Source organism: Esox lucius, chromosome 5 (assembly GCF_011004845.1).
Source record: "Esox lucius isolate fEsoLuc1 chromosome 5, fEsoLuc1.pri, whole genome shotgun sequence".
NCBI lineage: Eukaryota > Metazoa > Chordata > Actinopteri > Esociformes > Esocidae > Esox > Esox lucius.
Window position 1 is genome coordinate 22,725,303 of NC_047573.1, and position 19,105 is coordinate 22,744,407.

Sequence of the window (19,105 nt, forward strand, 5' to 3'; positions counted from 1 at the left end):
ACAGAAGCGGTTGCAATGGGAAAATATGCACATGCTTAGGAACCAGAAGCGGTTGCAATGGGAAAATATGCACATGCTTAGTTAAATGTTTAGGTATGATTACACCCTATTCTGTCACCCTATTCTGAGGTACCAAATATATTGGGACAGATGAATATAATCCACAAATCAGGCACTTATATTTAGTAATTCAACACATTCTTTACATGCAATAACTGCCTGAAGTCTGTGACCCACCAGACGCTCTGTGTCTTTCCTGGTGATGGTCTGCCAGGCCTCTGCTGCAGTCATCTTCAGTTGTTGTTTATCTTATCTCCTGTAAATGAAAGACGTATTTGATTGACTTGGCTGGCCAAGCCAAATCTTTCCTTTTTATATAAATATAATAGCCCTTTCATCACATTTCAAAGATGAGGTGGTATATCAGTTCTGTTATTTTTTTACACCACCGACTTTCCTCTTGCCTGTACTTTGGTGTCTCTTCATCTTTGCCTCATCAATCCACGGTGCTTCTTTCCAGATCTCTGCAGGCACTTTTAGGTTTCAGTCTAGCCTGGTTGAAGTCTTCTGTGGGGTTGACACATGAACATCAACCACATGGAATGGTTCCTGATCGGGTTTCTTCTTCATTACGTCTGTAGTTACTTCTGTAGTTGTCCACTGGCTGTAATTTGGGATTGTTGAGCTGACTGGTGTGTTTCAAGGATGTTCCAAACAGTTGATTTTGGTGTCAGCAGTGTGTGCACAAACGATACCTTCAAAGAAATTCTAGTGAATGGGTATGGTGTCCATACTTTTGACAGGTACTATATATTTTATCCTCATATTATTTTTGGATTTCAAATCCAAACCTTTGAGACAAAATAATAACTGTAAAAAGGTTTCTGTCCTAATAATTACAGCGGGCACTGTGTATTTATATATATATATATATATATATATATATATGGATATATATATATGGATGGATATCTCTCTCTCTCTCTTATTTATTTATATATATATATATATATATATATATATATCATATGAATAAAAATATTTTATGACTTTTATTGACAAAGTGGGAGACTATTTAGCTGAAATCAAACCCATGTTGCAGAGGAGGATACTTTTTTTTAGAACATCACTACATCCCAAATAGTCTTTCCCAGCATTTGATCTCAAACTACAATACACCAGTCACATCACCAGTTCTCGTTTGGCCTACTCGGCACAAAAGCTCTTCATCCTATCCTGCTGACACTGCCTTTATCAGCCTTTTTCATGATAAATAACATTTATACTTACATAAAGAGTACCTGGCAGCCAACAGCATTCCAAACTTCATCCGACGGTTGGCTTGACTTAAGATAAACAGGGTCGGTCCTGGTTGGTCACTGGATTTAAGACCAGATTTCGCTCTGTTATCCATGGTCACTTAATCATCCCCAACTTTCAGTTGTCTCATTGATTCACTCTCCCGTCTTTCAAAATCACTTAGATAATTTCCTCCTGCCCTCTTCATCGAAAGTTGAGGTCAACTGGGTCTGCATTGAAGCTGTTCTGACAGCTTGTTGTTACCCAACACCCTACTGGGACACTGTTGGTTTATCCTTTCATTTTTCAGCCATCTGTGTATGTAGCAGGGCTTTCGTTAGTCGGCTATAGACACTTTCCAGAAGAATACAAATCAAATTGATTTTCAGCTGGGCAAAATAATCTTGTATTTATTACAGTATCGGCTATACTTTACATATATGTTGCTTTATTAAAACATTTATGATTTATCAGTAAAGATGAAATGGGAAATGTTGTACTATAAAACTTATGCTATCAGAACATAATTTTCTACTTTATTTTATTGTATGAACATCTTAGCTAATCATTTGAAAACAGTTACATAGAACTAACAGTATTTTAATGACTTCATATTGCTCTATGCTATATGTGTCCGGTATATTTCTCAAATGTCTGGGGAAAATGATATGTTGCTAATCACATTGTCTGGCGACAGTTTGTCCTGACAGAAGCCCTGACATGTATTCCTAATCCTTCTGTACAATTCAGTGAAGGTGTTCTGCTCTGTGGTGTTTTTGTCTGTAGGTGTGGACAGGTACACCCAGTTCAGCTGTGAGGCGCACAACCATAAAGGAGTCACTACTTCCAGAGAGGCTAACATCAACATTAAAGGTAATTGGGACTAGATCACATGGACAGAGGAGACCTGCCACATAAGCCGTCCTACACTCGGGCACTTCAATATTTCTCTTGTTTTCTTTATATATTTTTCAAAGCAAAAAGTCACACAGGAAACTATATTGAGGTTTTAGTCATTTGGCGGACACTCTTATGCAAGCAAATTTTAGAGAGAGTGGGATGGGTGGGCACTGGGCCCAGGCAGTAAATCTTGAAGAAAAGAAAAGCCCCATTGATATTTTTCAAGTGCACATTCAGACACAGCTAGCTGTCTAAGCAACAATACCGCTCCATATCTTAGAGGATCCGAATCCGACCTGTTCTCTGATTGTGACGTCTGTGTTTGGTGCGTCTGCAGTGCTCCCGGCTCCTGTCTCAAATGTCATGGTGGTACAGCGTGAATCCAACAAACTCGTTTTGAGATGGACCCCTGGACATGATGGATTCTCCCCTCTTACTGCCTGCCATATCAAAGTACGCATAATCCCATAGTCTTTGTCTAGTGGAGAATGACAGAAAAGCAGTATCAAGCCAAATAAACAGCTTCTGAACTGGTAACTTCACCCATTTTTGAATTCAAGCTAATATCTTCCAGTTTATGTCTAGGGAATTCTGCTTAAGGGTTGTTTTTAGTTTGGTTCCTAAACTACTTTGTAACAATTGGACACCCATTCTATATTTCTGGTGATAAATGTATGTTAAATGTCTACATGCCCTTGTGATGAACATGGAGCTTTTCCCCCAAGGTGAAAGAGGTGAGTCGGAGGAGAGGAGAGGTCAGGCAGACTAGGATAGTCAATGCTACAGTCCCTCCGTTCCAGAGTGATGTCCCGGGGTTACAGGCCATGACCCGGTACAACATGAGCGTCTTCTGTAGCAATGAGCTCGGCCAATCAGCAGACAGTGCCTGGGTCCAGAGCAACACTACAGAAGGAGGTAAGTGAGATAGCCGGAGTGAGATAGTAGTAAAGATACTGTACAGTCCAATGGACCCTGGTAGTTGCATTTAAACATGATATGGTCTAAAGATGTACCATGCGAATGGTTTCTCTTGAAAAACACTCAGTCATTGCTTTTATAGGGCTTCATGCATATCACATACTTGCATGAGATTCTGCCTAACTTTTCTAAACCGCCAGAACTCCTGGTCATGCGTAAAGGAGTGCCTCTATTTTAGATGCAAGGCTGTGTATTGTTACTGTAGTCTGGATCTAAACTGAATCAGTTTGGGTCTGAACAATTTTCTTTGTTCCCACATCCCATCGAGTATTCAGCCAGATCTTTATTTCCTCTCATCAGAAATAGTTAGAAGTGCGTAATACATTTAGAATGACAGGGATTTCTTAGACACCGTGCGTCACATTCAAAATGTGTCTGATATTATCTTTGCATATCTTCCTGAGAGGCCACATCGGATGTAGCGAGCCGGTAGTTGTTTCATGGATAAAGAAAACAGTTCATAGTTCACTGGGTGGAGCCACTTCCGACTTCCTGCCTAAACTAGAGCTGCCATGGGGTATTTAAGTAAACAGACCCAGTGGAAATATTTCCATGTAGAAACATCAGAAATGCTTTGCCCCCGAATGTATCTCCGTTATCGGGATGTAACGTCGAAGGACTGTCCGACTCTGGCTCATTAGGGCCGATGTGAACACTGAAATACTGACCACGCAAAACACCTAATAAAACTGAATGAGGGATAGTTGAGCATGAAGACAGCTCAAAGGTGGCGTTTCGGTGTTGTGACCCTCTGTGTCGCTCCGTTGTTCTTGCAGTCCCGTCGGTCTATCCCCGTAACGTCACCGTGAAGCTCAACGAGTCAATGCTGGTGATCCGGTGGAAAGCCCCCCCCCAGGACAAGGTCAACGGAATACTCACGGGGTACGACGTCATCGTCATGTATGGCAGGCAGGACAACAAGGTGAGACTCACGGAACCTCAAGGACAGGGATGCTGACACCCTTCACTGTAGGAATTCAGTCATTACAACGGTGGTTTTTGGTTAGATTTCAGCGGTGCCCCACCCCTCATCTGCGAACGTTATGTGCATTTCCCACGAGCAAACGAAAGATTCCTACGCGAGATCTAGGATAGCGTGAATTTCATACAACCCTTAAATGGTAGCTTAAAGTCTTTTGCAGGAATAATGTCAGTGTCAATCTGAAACTTCAGCACAGAGAATCAAGAACTGAGGTGGTTATTTGATTTCCCTTAAGTCAGTTCGTCCAATTACTGGCCCCAACTCTGGCCTCATTTCATTCTCCCAAAACGGAAGGTCAACTTCCTTATTCTTCTTTTATCTTGATCTAAAGGGTCATGGTATGTGTCCACTCCCACCAGTGAACCAGCCTGTAGAGTGCTTTATAACTCTCCCAGCATAGTGCTCTGTAGTACAATAGCAGGTTTCCTCCTCTTCCCATCTTGTCCAGGCTGTGCAGATTCAACATTTGACCCGCCTACCGCGAGTGTCTGAGTCAATGGTCGCTGCTGTACTGAATGGAAAACAACGGTTGAGCTCTGTGCCACACGGCACCCTATGCTCTGTTTCCAAACTTGGTCCAGGAGTCCACTAGGACTCCTTTTGGTGTTTGCGCTGGCTGATTGAAATAGTCAGCGCTTCGGAAATGTGGACCTGTGTATTTTCAGTGTCGTGAGTGCAGCCTGTGGGGCTTTTGCCGAGAAGTTGTGCGAGACAGTAGGCACGTGCCCCGTCCTGTCCAAATCTGACATCGCCACTCGGCACCACACACAAAGGCTTTGTAACGTCAGCTGTGAGTGAATGGATGCATGTATAATTGCAAGCGCGACGTCATCACCACACAAAGGCTTTGACAGAAACAACGTCAACACATCAGCGACTGGAAATTGTGATTAGACCAACGGCTAAAACCAGCAAACAGCTGTGTTCTAGAGAAATTATCAGTTGTACTTAACAATACACTGCTGTTGTCTTTTTTCTTTTCAATGTTATAATAGTAAGCTGAAACTACATGTGGTTGAACATACCACACGATAGATTTGAAATTTGACATTAGGCCAGCCAACATGTGCCCATGTGAAATACCCAATTAATTTCGCCGGTCATGGGGCAAAACGTTTGTGTAATGGAAAGGAAGGTTTTGAGTGAGGAACAGAAGGGTTAAAATTAAGAGACCACTGCAAATTGAACGCTTGTGTTCCTCACTCAAAACTTTCCTTTTCAACTTTTTTGGAAAATAAATAAAAATCAGTGGTCTCTTAATTCTTTCCAGAGCTGAATATAATTTTTCTAAGGATGCATCATGATCAGACTTGTAGTTTTAATGGACTTCAACAGCTGAAATGGAGATATGCATCCAAGTGTTATCAACAAAATCGTATCAAAAAATATACCCATACCAAAAACAGTGTATCTTAATACATTTCCACATAGCTCTTTTTGGTACTTCAGTAGCAAGAAGCCCTCCATGACAAGAAGAACAGAGTGGGCTAATAATATTATATAATATTTAATATTTATTCATGGCCAGCTATGTAAGTTTTAACATTGCCACCAAAGGTCTACTGCAGGATATATCTAAGTAGTAAGCTGAATTAAAATCTGTGCTTCAGTGTTATATATACACCAGAGATGGCAACTTAGACAACCTGCAGGCTGACCGCACTATGTGTTTTCTCCTAATCTTCCAAATCATGTAAGTAATCCAATCACATTACAGAGTTTGGGTAATCCAGATGTTATTTTACTGATTACAATTTTAGACAGTTAACTAGTAACTGTAACTGATTACATTTAGAAAGTAACTATACCCAACACTGATGGAAATGTGTTAGAACCTGATGGAATGAGATGTTCTCTGTGGCTGAACAGAGTCCTGAAAACAAGCCACATAAACTCCCAGTATTGTGTCCTGTTATGCTTGAGCTATTATAATTTGTCGAACAGTACATAAACAGAAATGTGTACAATCTCTCAGATCTCCTGTCAGTTAAAGGGCCTTGGTTAAAATACATTTCTCTAATATTTGAAGTAGTTCAATGAAACAAATAAGATGGTGTCAAAGAAACTACAGAGAGATGTGCTGTTGCCTTCCCTAACTAACTATTTATAGACAGGGAGTTTTCCACTGGTAACTGCTTCCAATGTATTGTTTCACACCAAAATGTTCATTCTACTAAATATACTGAAATGAAACTGAAATATTTTAACAACAAATTCAAGTATATTGTTGGGGAAGTGGGCCTTTAACTGTTCTGTCACTTTTTTTAACCTGTCCATGTGACATGTCACTGAGCCTGTCTATCAACAACCTAGTACAGTAGACTGCTACTTTACATGAATTCTATCACTGATCAGCTAGACAGTATATATATTTTTTTTTGTGCCACAGGCTAGCAAGGCCAGTCGGTGCTAGTCAAGCTCAGATCAATTTTATTTTTCCAAAATAAAAGGCCTGGTGTGAAACTGTCAGATTGAGACAGTACACAATGTGTACCTTCCACACTTCTGTGTTTTTCAGCGCTTCCGTTCACTCAGTCAGCATCTTAGCTGGTGACAGACGAACACCAGCTGTGGCCGTGCGGTGGTGTTGCACAACCGAGGGCTTTATCCCTGCCATGCATTGCCCCACAATCCCAATGTCTGCTCTGTGTATCCATACCGTCCCGATCACCGCACCGTCCCCATCACCAGGTCTGTGCCCTAACTGGCGACTTAGTGCACTGCGTTGTGATAGTGTATTACGTAAGGAATAGGGTGTCATTTGGAAAGCATGAGCATGTGGTTGATCAGGCTTTTCATCTTCCTCTTTTTTTTTTCGAGCCCTTAGCTTACCAGTGTTATCAGAAGTAGGAAAATCCAGAAAGGCTTATCAGTTTATTTATTTTGTCACGTTTTTTGAATTTGCTTACTAAGATTTTGTACATTTACAGTATTTGGTTTACAGTACTCAGAAAACAGTGGTTTTCCTGCTCCGAATGGTTTGCTGAACTTGATGATACACCAGTAACCGTTATTTTTAAGCGACCACTTCAAACACTGTCATCAAAGTGTTCACCTGTTAGTGGTTCAAATCACTGTCATCGCCTTATGTGTTCACCTGTTAGTGGTTCAAATCACTGTCATCGCCTTATGTGTTCATCTGTTGGTGGTTCAAATCACTGTCATCGCCTTAGGTGTTCACCTGTTGGTGGTTCAAATCACTGTCATCGCCTAAAGGTGTTCACCTTTTGGTGGTTCAAATCAATGTCATCAAAGTGTTCACCTGTTAGTGGTTCAAATCAATGTCATCAAAGTGTTCACCTGTTAGTGGTTCAAATCAATGTCATCAAAGTGTTCACCTGTTAGTGGTTCAAATCAATGTCATCGCTTTAGGTGTTCACCTGTTAGTGGTTCAAATCAATGTCATCAAAGTGTTCACCTGTTAGTGGTTCAAATCAATGTCATCGCTTTAGGTGTTCACTTGTTGGTGGTTCAAATCACTGTCATCGCCTTAGGTGTTCACCTGTTGGTGGTTCAAATCACTGTCATCGCCTTAGGTGTTCACCTGTTGGTGGTTCAAATCACTGTCATCGCCTTAGGTGTTCACCTGTTGGTGGTTCAAATCACTGTCATCGCCTTAGGTGTTCACCTGTTGGTGGTTCAAATCACTGTCATCGCCTTAGGTGTTCACCTGTTAGTGGTTCATATTCAGTTGGATGAAAATGTTTTCCTTCAGGAAATTAACATAAAGGGGGGGGGGGGGGGGCACATTTTCGTTTTTGCTCTAAGAAAGGAGTCTGTTAAAGCAATTTTAAAGTGAAACTTAGAGGCAAACCCTTCGAGGAGCCTTTTTCAAATGGTCCCTTGGAGAATGTTGAGTGTAGACCGCTGAATGAACCATAACCTCTGTAACACGTTGGTGTGTCCGTTAGATCCACAGCACATCCAACACTGCCACCGTGGCCCTGCAGGATTTCAACACCACATACAGTGTTCAGGTGGCTGCCTGCACACGAGTCGGGAGCGGCATGCTAAGTCCACCAGTCAGGATCTTCGTACCAGAGAACAGTGAGTAGGCCGCCCTATGAAGAGAGCTGGCAACACATTCACAACCTATACATAACACATACATAACACATTCATTAGCAGCACAGCAACCTTAAGTTGACGTTAATTTAAGGTCTTGCTTTTGAACGACAGGAACATTTTGAAAAATAGTATGCGTAGGCAATTTAATAGAAGGGTAAGCAAGACAGAATTTGTGAAATGAGCATCCCACCCATCAATCAACTTTAATTTGAGTGGAAATTGATTGTCCCTAAAGGGGACACATACACACACAGAAAACCTATGATACCAAATACAAGGTAGAGTGTTTAAACTTCGATCATTTTCAAATGCTGCTTATGTATTCTGTTATCGCAATCATACTTTGATTGAATGTACTTATTCATGGCCCGTCCGGTTCCAGATTGGCCCCTGGCTCCCTCTGCCAGTCCGGACATCAGAGGATCTGACTCTGTTTACATCGTATTAGGGGTTGTGTGTGGCTTCTGTCTCCTGTTGCTCGTCATCTGGGTCGCCATCTGCATGAGAGACAGGATACTGGACACACGCTTCGGGTATGATAGCACCTGAGTGCTTCCTGGCATTTTTCTTGTACGATGATGTACTGCGGCGGCTGTGATGTCCTGCAGGGTAGCCCAGTGTGCTGTAAGTTTTGGGCCAGTCAATGAAAGGCTGCTGGTCGTAAATCCTCGAGCCTATAAGGTGAAAATACGTCACTTAGTTAGAATCTGTTATTAGCATACTTAACTGGTAAAATGTAAATGCTCTACAGTACGCTGTATTTACCGACCTGATCCCTATTTTAAACCTACACTAACTGTGTGCCTTAGCAAGAAGTCGCTTGTCGACAGAGAGTTCGTTTATAGTATGGCTGTCTAAAGAGTATTGACGGATGGGCGTTTTATCTTATTAGTATTTTTCTAAATCTAACCAATAGTGTTGTCCGTACTGTAAGCATCTGATTGTGATTAGTTAAAATCCACTCTATTTTGACTCTACTGTATCAGCGTTAGAGGTGACTCTGTGTTTTTATACTTCAGGAGGTGAAGGGATAACAGTGCTGGGTCACTCTGGCTTCCTTTGTGGAAGTGATTGAATGTTGAGCCATGGATGAAGTTACTCACTATATCCTGTACCTTGTCAATAAAGCAGCCTGTTTCCTTTTAGCCATAGTAAACAACTGCACCTGTCTCCTGAGGTCTTGGCTTCAGTGATTGTGTCGTGTTCATTAAGCACCCAGAGGCAGAAAGTCTGACTCTTTCAGATTTGGTTATCTCATAAAATAATCCTGTTTGTTAGGGAAGACAATGGGGGGAAAATAACCTTTTTTTCTAACATGCAATGAAAATGGCCGTTTGTCATTGGACGAACCCAGGTTGTCCCCGTCTGTTTCAGTTTGTTGTCTTACATGTTCTATCTGTTAAACACAACTCTCACTAGTCTAACTACTGCTTATATGAAGACAGAGGTACAACAGCTGTGTTGGAAGGAAACACTCCCTCAACTTTCCAGTGTCTGGAATTCATTAGGTTAAAGCTGTGACTCAGTGTTGCTGTTCAGAGTATACAGATAAGAATGTGTCACGTTTTTCAGCTGGCAAACGACATTGCCAGACACAGGAAAGCATCAGTTCATGAACTTCATGATGAATCTAACCTGACAACTAAATGACACATTTTTTGTTTAGATTTATGTTTGCCATGGTAGGAACTTTTGTGTCTCTCTGGCTCCCCCTGCAGTCATATGTTTGGAAGTGGCGAGAAGCTTCAACCCATCGTGCAGTATGGAGCCCAGAGGTCCTACAACAGATCAGCCATTGAAATTACACGTATGTTAATCACATTTGTACTTCATTTATCCAGACTAGACTCTATACTCTACAAGGAATGGGTAAACTACAGCCTGGGAGATGGTTCAAATCAAGGTTTGAGAATAAAATAACATTTCTGGTCTCTCTGAAACCTGTTTATCTTGATGGAAAGTATGTGTAAATGATAATGGACCTTTTTTATGGAAGCCCTATTCTATCCTAAGGCCTACAAATATCTATTGTATTTCAATAAAGCCAAAAGGTTTTCCTAAACCTGTCATCTACTGTCTTATAAAATGACAACCTTGTTTTCAAAAACGTTGGGACGCTGTGTAAAAGTTGATGCTAGCAACATGTTTCAGAAAAGTTGGGACAGGGGCATGTTTACCACTGTGTTGCATCACCTCTTCTTTTAACAATAGCAATTGGGAAGTGAGGAGATCAGTTGCTGTAGTTTTGGAAGTTAAATGTTCCCATTCTTGCTATATTATTTCAGCTGCTCAACAATTTGGGGGCTCCTTTGTCGTATTTTTTGTTTCATATTGCACCAAATGCTTTCAATGGGTGACTGGTCTTGACTGCAGGCAGGCTAGTTTAGCACTCGGACTCTTTAACTACGGGGCCATGCTGTTGTAATACATGCAGAATGTGGTTTGGCATTGTCTTCCTGAAATAAGCAAGGCCCTCCCTGAAAAAGACGTTTAGCAGGTTTAGCAGCATATGTTGCTCCAAAACCTGTATATATTGTTCAGTATTAATGGTGCCTTCACAGATGTGCAAGTCACCAAATGCTCTATGTACTAATGCACCCCCATACCATCACAGATGCTGGGTTTTGAACTGTGAGCTGAGAACAAGCTGAATGGTCCCTGTTTTCTTTAATCCGGAGGATGCGGCATCCATGATTTCCCCCCAAAAATGTCACATTTTGATTAGTCAGTTTTCCACATCGCTTTAGTCCATCTTAAATGAGCTTGGGCCCAGAGAAGGCAGTGGCGGTTCTGGATCTTGTTTATATATGGTTACTTCGTTGCATGGTAGAGATTTAACTTGCAATTGTAGATGCTGCAACGTACTGTGTTCACAGACAATGGTTTCCGGCCTTGTCTCTTGCGTACAGAGATTTCTCCGGATTATCTGAATAATTTAATGATATTATGTACTGTAGATGATTTGATCCCCAAACTATGCAATTTTATTCTTAAATTGCTGTGCTATTTGCCCGCACAGTCTTTCACAGAGTGGTGAACCCCTCCCCATCTTTACTTACTCATCCTTTCTGGGATGCTCTTTTTATACCCAGTCATGTTACTGACCTGCTGACAATTGACCTAATTAGTTGTGAGATGTTCCACCAGGTTTTATATTAGCATTACACAACTTTTCCAGTCTTTTATTGCTCCTGTCCCAGCTTTTTTGAAATGTGTTGTATATTGAAGAAAAACAAGATCTATTTCTAAATAAAGTTCACTATTTATCCATATGCAGTTGGTAACCTGGGTGTGAGTGATGAACTCCAAGCCAAACTACAGGACTTTATGATCATGAGACACCTTCTCTCCATCGGGAAGGTGCTAGGAGAGGGTAAGGAGGACATTCTTTTGAACATGTATCGCACAAAATGTTCACGTTACAAGCTATGTCATTTTTTAATTGTTTAATCATTTGTGGAAGTTTTTCAGTCACATTTTATGGTGTAATATATTGCTACTGATAATTTACAGTTATTTCTGACTGTAAATTGTAAATAAATTTTTTATTGACCAGGGGAATTTGGCTCTGTGGTGGAGGGAACTCTGAAACAACCGAATGGAACATCAGAGAAAGTAGCAGTGAAAACCATGAAACGTAAGCTTGACTCCCATTTCTATAGGTCAGATTCTGAGAGGGTTTTTATTTTTGCTGCGTTTTGCGGAGTCAGCCAAGAAGAGACAGTCACTGAATGACTGACTGAGTGTGTGAATGACTGGCTGACTGAGTGTGTGAATGACTGGCTGACTGAGTGTGTGAATGACTGGCTGACTGAGTGTGTGAATGACTGGCTGACAGAGTGTGTGAATGACTGGCTGACTGAGTGTGTGAATGACTGACTGACTGAGTGTGTGAATGACTGACTGACTGAGTGTGTGAATGATTGACTGACTGAGTGTGTGAATGACTGACTGACTGAGTGTGTGACTGAGTGTGTGACTGACTGAGGGAGTGTGCGACTGACTGAGGGAGTGTGCGACTGACTGAGGGAGTGTGCGACTGACTGAGTGTGTGACTGAGTGACCCATTGTTTAATAGCATAGGGGTTAGAGACACAGTCTGCAGGGCAGTTTAGAGTGAGGGCAATGAAACATATTTCTCTCTCCCAACTAATGTCCTTGATAGAACTTATGTGATGAAATACATTAATTCCGTGAAAAAAACACAACAAAAATATTTAATTTTGATTGACAAACAAGTAGTATACATATTTTCACAAGTGTTCTAAGAATTGTATACAGTCTTTTCATTTCTATTCCTCTTCTGTCTATTTTTAAGTTAAACTGTTTTAATAGAACAAGTGAATACAGTTACCTGAAACCAAATCATAATGATACTCGAAAATAACTAGTCATTGTTACATGATGTAGGTCATTATTTTCATTATAGGTAGGCTACTGTATAGCTATATGCTAGCCATCTACAATAATCTGTTTAAAATGAAATGCATTAAATGTACATTTGTGATTCACAAATGGCGTTCCATAAAATAGGTTTTGGATTAGCACAGGAACTGGGTTTTGGCCACTTCTCAAAACAAAGTGGGCATTGGCCCATAAATGGCTGCCCTTGAACCCCCACCCTTGTTCTCCACAATCACTTCTACTAACGGCCTGGCCGAACTTGACTTGCCTAGTTTTTCTTGTTCTTACTCTGAGAGTGATATCATAGATGTTTGATGCGTTATTCACAGGCTGGCCCCACATCTGTTTGTGCTGTTTAAACAACTCATATTGCTATTCATGCCGTGTTTGGCATGCCAGTGACACAAGTTGGCAAGACGGTGCGAACAGATCTAATACCAGGCCCCTCTGGGTTTATTCGTAAGCCGTATTTTACAGGACAAAATGTATCATGCCACCTACTGGCAGTCTAGCCACACTACATCTGTAAACAACAACAGACAAACCACATTGACCAACCATTAAAGACAACAACAAAGTGCAGTAGTAAAATTGCGATACAATAACCTTGAGCTTGGTTTAGGAGACACGAAGTTAAGTCTGTTTATTGTCAAAATAACAGAAGAAATGTTTTTAAGTTGCCTCATACTGTTTTCCAGTGGATAACTTCTCTCAGAGGGAGATAGAGGAGTTCCTGAACGAGGCCGCTTGCATGAAGGATTTTGACCACCCTAACGTAATCAGGCTTCTAGGTAGGTCTTCTCGAAACGCTGAGGAGAGGTAACCGCCAAGTGACTTGGCAAGGTTTAGTCGACACTTTATTAACCAGGTTTTTTGCATTGACATGCTCCTAGGTGTGTGCCTGGAGGTGGGGTCTGGTCACTTCCCCAAGCCCATGGTGATCCTGCCCTTCATGAGATACGGAGACCTCCACAGCTTCCTGCTGCGCTCACGCCTGGGCGACAGTCCTCTGGTGAGCTATCCCACGGTTTCCTGAGGACCGCGGTCATTGTCTTAATACGGGGGGTGACGTTGTAATGATGTCGTCTTCTTGTTCTCCACAATTCAGTTCCTGCCCACTCAGACGCTCCTGAAGTTTATGATTGATATCGCCATGGGAATGGAATACCTCAGCGGGCGCAACTTCCTTCACCGCGACTTGGCTGCGCGCAACTGCATGTAAGTTTTTTTTTTTCCTCCCAGATTAACCAAAATCAACGTTTTTAAATGGATCATTCTGACTCATGTGTTTTGATCGATTCCTTGGTCTGGTCCTACAGGCTGCGTGATGACATGACCGTGTGTGTGGCGGACTTCGGCTTGTCAAAGAAGATCTACAGTGGTGATTACTACAGACAGGGAAGAATAGCCAAAATGCCGGTCAAATGGATAGCAGTGGAGAGCCTGGCGGACAGAGTCTTTACAGTAAAGAGTGATGTGGTAAGGAACATACACACATGCATTTGAATTTCATAAATTGATCAATGAAATTTATTGTTGCATCAGCAGTGGCTTTTACAGATGCGCAGTGGCTTAGAAAAAACTCCTTAGAGCAGGGGTGGGCAATATTTTTCACTGGGGGGCCACACTGAAAATGCCAGAGAGCTTCGTGGGCCAGATTACTTTTTTAACCAACATGCCTAAAAAACACACAACATAGCTAACTCTGTTAACTTGCGTGTTATATTTATGCATATTTATTTCCCATGCAACACCATTTTCATAATTGAACTTAATTTGCTTTAACAATGTTTTTCTTTTTCGGTCAACAACTGTTATTATGGCTGGCAAAGGCCTAAATAAATCCCTTTTTAGGGTTATTACTCAACAGAAATGTTGCAACACATATATATTTGCCTTAAAAATTAACTTTCAACTCAACAGAGTAAGCTACATTATATAAGGTATAGTGTATAACAGTTATATCGGTATAATAGTTATTAGGGCAGACAAGTCTATGAAATCACTTCTGAAGATTTTCACTCAAAGCAAATGTTGGTATAATTGTCGTCATCTAACTTCATACAGTATATTTTTTGTACTACATTCTTTTAACGACAGCGATTCCAGCAGCCCAGAGCAAAGAAATCAACTTTTAGGGCTACTCGCTCAATATGAACAGGAGAGCCTCGTATGGGCGTTGACAAGTGAGGTGAAGTCACGAGTAATTTCTGTTGAAGCAGTGTGCGGTTCTGTTGAAGCAGTGTGCGGTACTGCTGCAAGATGTTCATCAGTGAGGCTGCATCTGCGCTTGGACTTGTTGAATTTTGTAGCATCCCTGCTTTCGTTATCAGCTCGTAATCTTAGGCTCATTTCCAGAGATCGCTAGCCATCAATTGCGTATAGTAGTACGTACAAATGATAACTTCCGCGCGTGGATTGTGGTGCTGGTCCCTACCTATCATAGCAACGCAAATACCTAGTTTCAACTTAAATTTGAAAAATAAATAAATATGCAACAGTAAATAAAGTAACGAAATCTGCGGACCTCGTCAGGTATTTTTTATTATTTTCAAAGTTTTGGATATATCGCGGGCCGGATAGAATGACTCAACGGGACGGATTCGGGGGCTTTATCTTGCCCAAGTCTGCCTTTGAGTCAACATAAGGAGGAACCTAGAGAGGAACCAGACTCTGAGGGGTGGCCAGTCCTGTTTTGGCTGTGCCGGGTGAAGGTTAGAAGAGTACATGTCCTTTCAGGCCACATCAGTATTTTTGCACGTTCAGATGACAAGTAATAAATACGTGTGGGCTGTCCGGAGACACTAAGGCCCAACTCTAAGGTAACATCAGACAGGGCCCACCAGGCATGAAGTAAATCTAAGTCCAGTGCCTTACCATTCATATTCACACCCCTGGGCCAGAATACACTTAATCATAGACCTTTCTGAAGAGACATGTCTTTAGTAGAAATGTAATGGTTGAGACTGAGTCTGCGTCTCTCACCTTAATCGGCAGATAATTTCACAGTAGTCCTGCCTCCAGCTGTTTATTTAGTAATTCTATATTCAGTTAGGAGGCCTGCATCTTGTGATGTTAGTGTATGTATAAGTATGTATGGCTGGACCAGTTCAGGGACGTTCGTAGGAGCAAGTCCATGCGATGCTTTGTAGGTTAGCAGTGAAACCTTAAATCAATCCTAGCCTTAAAAGGCAGCCAGTGTAAAGAGGATAATATTGGAGTATTGGGATCACATTTCCTTTTTCTTTCCCACTGACCTGTGTGTACATTTCAGAAAAGGTTTCAGACACTTGAAAGCACTATAATTATAGTAACACCACTTCCCCTTATGTTAAATAAATGAGCAGAATAAAAAATGTAACATTTAAAAGAATAAGTAAATGTAAAAGCAAATTGAAATTACATCAAACATTATTTACACTTTGACATTTTGCAGATGTATTTCACATTATATCTTAGCAGCAGATAGTAATACCCCTGTGTTTTGACTTTCAGTGGGCGTTTGGTGTGACCATGTGGGAGATAGCGACACGGGGCATGACGCCATATCCTGGCATCCAGAACCATGAGATTTATGACTATCTACTGGAGGGCCACCGGCTAAAGCAACCAGCAGACTGCCTAGATGAACTGTGAGTATTTATTTTCTGTCTACAGGTCTGGGATTGAGTCAGGTTTTAGTAAATAGGAAAAGTTAATCTGGTACCAGTTCGGCATCTTCTGCGGTTGTCGATGATCTCCCATTCTGATTCAACAAAGAGATCAGCGACCAGGCTAAGGAACATGGCCAATATAGAAAAACGTTAGAAGCAATTGTAACATTTACATGTTGATTATCTAGCAGACACATGCTTATCCCGAAGGACTTAGTTCATATATTTTCATACAAGGCCCCCCTTAAGAATTGAAACCCACAACCATGGCGTGGACAGCACTGTGTTAAACCGACTGAGCTACACAGGCAAAAGACAACGTTTCAGTTCTGATTTGTCTGTCCACCTGTGCCTGCCCACCAGATATGAGATCATGTACAGCTGTTGGCGTGCAGACCCCTTGGATCGGCCCACCTTCATTCAGGTGAGAAAACTGCTGGAGAAGCATCTCTAGACTGTCTACATCCTAAATTGGATATTCAACTCATACGCTATGAGGGTAGGAGCCTTTCACTTCTACCTCATCATTCATTTTATGGACCTGATGTCCCAGGTATATGGGAACTGGCTTCGAGGTCCACAGTTTAATATCCCTGTTTTATAGCATCCTACTTTTCACCAAGCCCATAGGGCTCAATATAGGGAAAAGGGTGTCCATTTGGGATTCCCACATAGAGTTAGACAGACTGTGTGAATGTACTGAATACTGAAGTGGTGGGTTCTCAGGTCCAAGAACTACTGGAGAAGCTGACCGAGAAACTTCCGGGGGCCTCCACCAGCAAGGAAGACATTATCTACATCAACACCAGTTTCCCCGAGGAGGATCAGACCGGTGCTTGTGCAGACCCTCACCTGGACGAGCCCCTTTTCAGCTCCTCCCCTTCCTGCAGTCACAGCAACCAGTTCAGCACATCCCCTTCCTGTAGCCACCAGCTTAGCCCCTCCCCTGTCTTCAGGCAGCAGAAACCGGACCTCCCCCTTTTCAGTTCCTCCTCCTCCTGCAGTAAAAGTCACCAGATATTTCACGGCAGAGATCTGGTGACAGCGGACATCCATGAGAGTGCGGAGGAAAAGGTGGAGGAAGATGACCGTTATGTTATTGTCATCTCGAACACCAATCAGAGGGGGGACCCTGTCGTCGCCTTGATGGCAGCAGCTGAAACGGCGCCAGCTGAAGCGGCAACAACCGTAGATAGCCACACTCCCCTGTTGTCAGGGGACAGCCTGGGCGGGGCTGTGCATGGTGATAGCCGTGATTCGACGGGCAACGTCTCTGTGACGGAGCAACATGCAAGTGACACAACATTGTTGCTATGAATGAGGTGGAACACTGGGACTAGAAATCCAGTCATTTGAAACTAGAAAATAAACTCTTTCTCCCAGGGCTTCCATGTCGGATGAGGATACACAGCACCGGACACAAGTTGAAAATATAAGCGCTGGATTTTGCTCTGCAATTGCTATATTTTCCACAGTCAGAATTCAAGAATAAGTGGCATCTGGAACTTAAGTATTTGCCACAACATTCAGTATTTTATCTGCACTCCTGTCTTTTCAGGACAAACTAGTTGGTATTATTATAATGACCCAAACATTGGTTAGAACGGTTACCCGTCTTCCAAGGGAGCAGCGGTAATGTGTCTGATGTGTTGAGACTGGGGTAATCTGTAGTGTTGTGTTGCCACGCTTCAAATTCTGTTTCCCCCTGGCAATTGGAACTAATTTAAAAAAGACAAATCAAAACGGATTCCCTATTTATGGCATTGTTTTGTGTGGCATTATTAGAACAGAATTGACTTCTTTATTCCTTGATGCTTTGCATTAAAAAAGGTGTGATCAGTTGTCCTGAGGCTTTTTTATGTCAAATGGTTACCACTAGCAATCGGTTTTATTGCCAGATATGTACGAGATGCTTCATTTGCACATCACTATTAGAATACTTCCAATGAAATAAGCTTTGCTCAAGAATGAAGTCCGTGTATTCCAGGCAAATATTGAAAGCTGTGAACAAGGCACCAATATGGCCAACCACTGTTGTAGATCAGTACTAAGCTAGTCTTGTAGCTAACTAAAACATTCACACTGTGCCATAAAAGTAAAAATCGATGTAGTGTTTTTAAAGAGGCAATGTACTTTACATTATATGTTGTATGTCAAGAGTCACTGAAAAAAGTAATCATGTAGAGTGTGCAGCCTTGAGGTATTCCACCAAGGTTAGGCAATGGACCCTGAACAGTGCACAAGGTCTAATTGTATTTGAATGATTTTAATTCCAAAAGTTCAAAATTTTGCTAAACGCGAATATAGCCTGTTCAATGTTGATATCGAAATAACTGTTAAGTGATTTGCATGATTTGTTTTCATGATGCAATAAAAAAATTCAAATACAAAAATCTGACCTTTTTTTATTCTGAAAAATGTTAACATCCTGGAATTAATAACTCAACCACACCGTTTTACATTTGCCTGATCTTGTTGGGACACCGAACACTTCCATCCAATCTTCTGTTGAAGTCTAACACTTCCCCGAGTTGGTTTGTTGGAAAGGAGAATAAAACACCAGGAGTCAGGTCAATTACCGTATCATATGTCCATTTATTACAGAAGCTTCTGGAGACACGTGTCGCCGCACAATGTCTAAGGATCAACATTCAACAGATCATTTTATACTTCTACTACGCCCAAAAGATAGTCGTTAAATTCACAGAACAAGTGTGCTATTGGTCCAGTTCCAGTTCTATTCCTTATAAGGATAAACGCAAACATCTTCTTGTCCCCTCCTGGTTTCTGTCTGGCCTGTCAGACTATGTGTGTGTGTCTC

The 19,105-nt window shown here is 41.6% G+C and overlaps 1 protein-coding gene across 2 annotated transcripts in view; it reads left to right on the forward strand.

Annotated features, from left to right (window-relative positions):
- mertka (c-mer proto-oncogene tyrosine kinase a) overlaps positions 1–18,677 on the forward strand; it is a 31,536-nt gene extending 12,859 nt beyond the window's left edge. Inside the window, exons 6-21 of one of the 2 annotated variants that reach the window (XM_010902167.3) lie at positions 2,086–2,172; positions 2,537–2,652; positions 2,925–3,114; positions 3,954–4,099; positions 8,071–8,206; positions 8,610–8,760; positions 9,946–10,034; positions 11,505–11,600; positions 11,784–11,864; positions 13,330–13,422; positions 13,525–13,643; positions 13,740–13,849; positions 13,951–14,110; positions 16,127–16,263; positions 16,648–16,708; positions 17,011–18,677. In XM_010902167.3, the coding sequence (XP_010900469.2) occupies positions 2,086–2,172; positions 2,537–2,652; positions 2,925–3,114; positions 3,954–4,099; positions 8,071–8,206; positions 8,610–8,760; positions 9,946–10,034; positions 11,505–11,600; positions 11,784–11,864; positions 13,330–13,422; positions 13,525–13,643; positions 13,740–13,849; positions 13,951–14,110; positions 16,127–16,263; positions 16,648–16,708; positions 17,011–17,601 (2,363 nt within the window). In that variant the 3' untranslated portion in view covers positions 17,602–18,677. Of the gene's footprint in view, positions 1–2,085; positions 2,173–2,536; positions 2,653–2,924; positions 3,115–3,953; positions 4,100–8,070; positions 8,207–8,609; positions 8,761–9,945; positions 10,035–11,504; positions 11,601–11,783; positions 11,865–13,329; positions 13,423–13,524; positions 13,644–13,739; positions 13,850–13,950; positions 14,111–16,126; positions 16,264–16,647; positions 16,709–17,010 lie in introns of those variants that run through there. The other variant, XR_002196733.2, reaches the window with a different exon arrangement.
- The last annotated feature ends 428 nt before the right edge of the window (positions 18,678–19,105 follow it).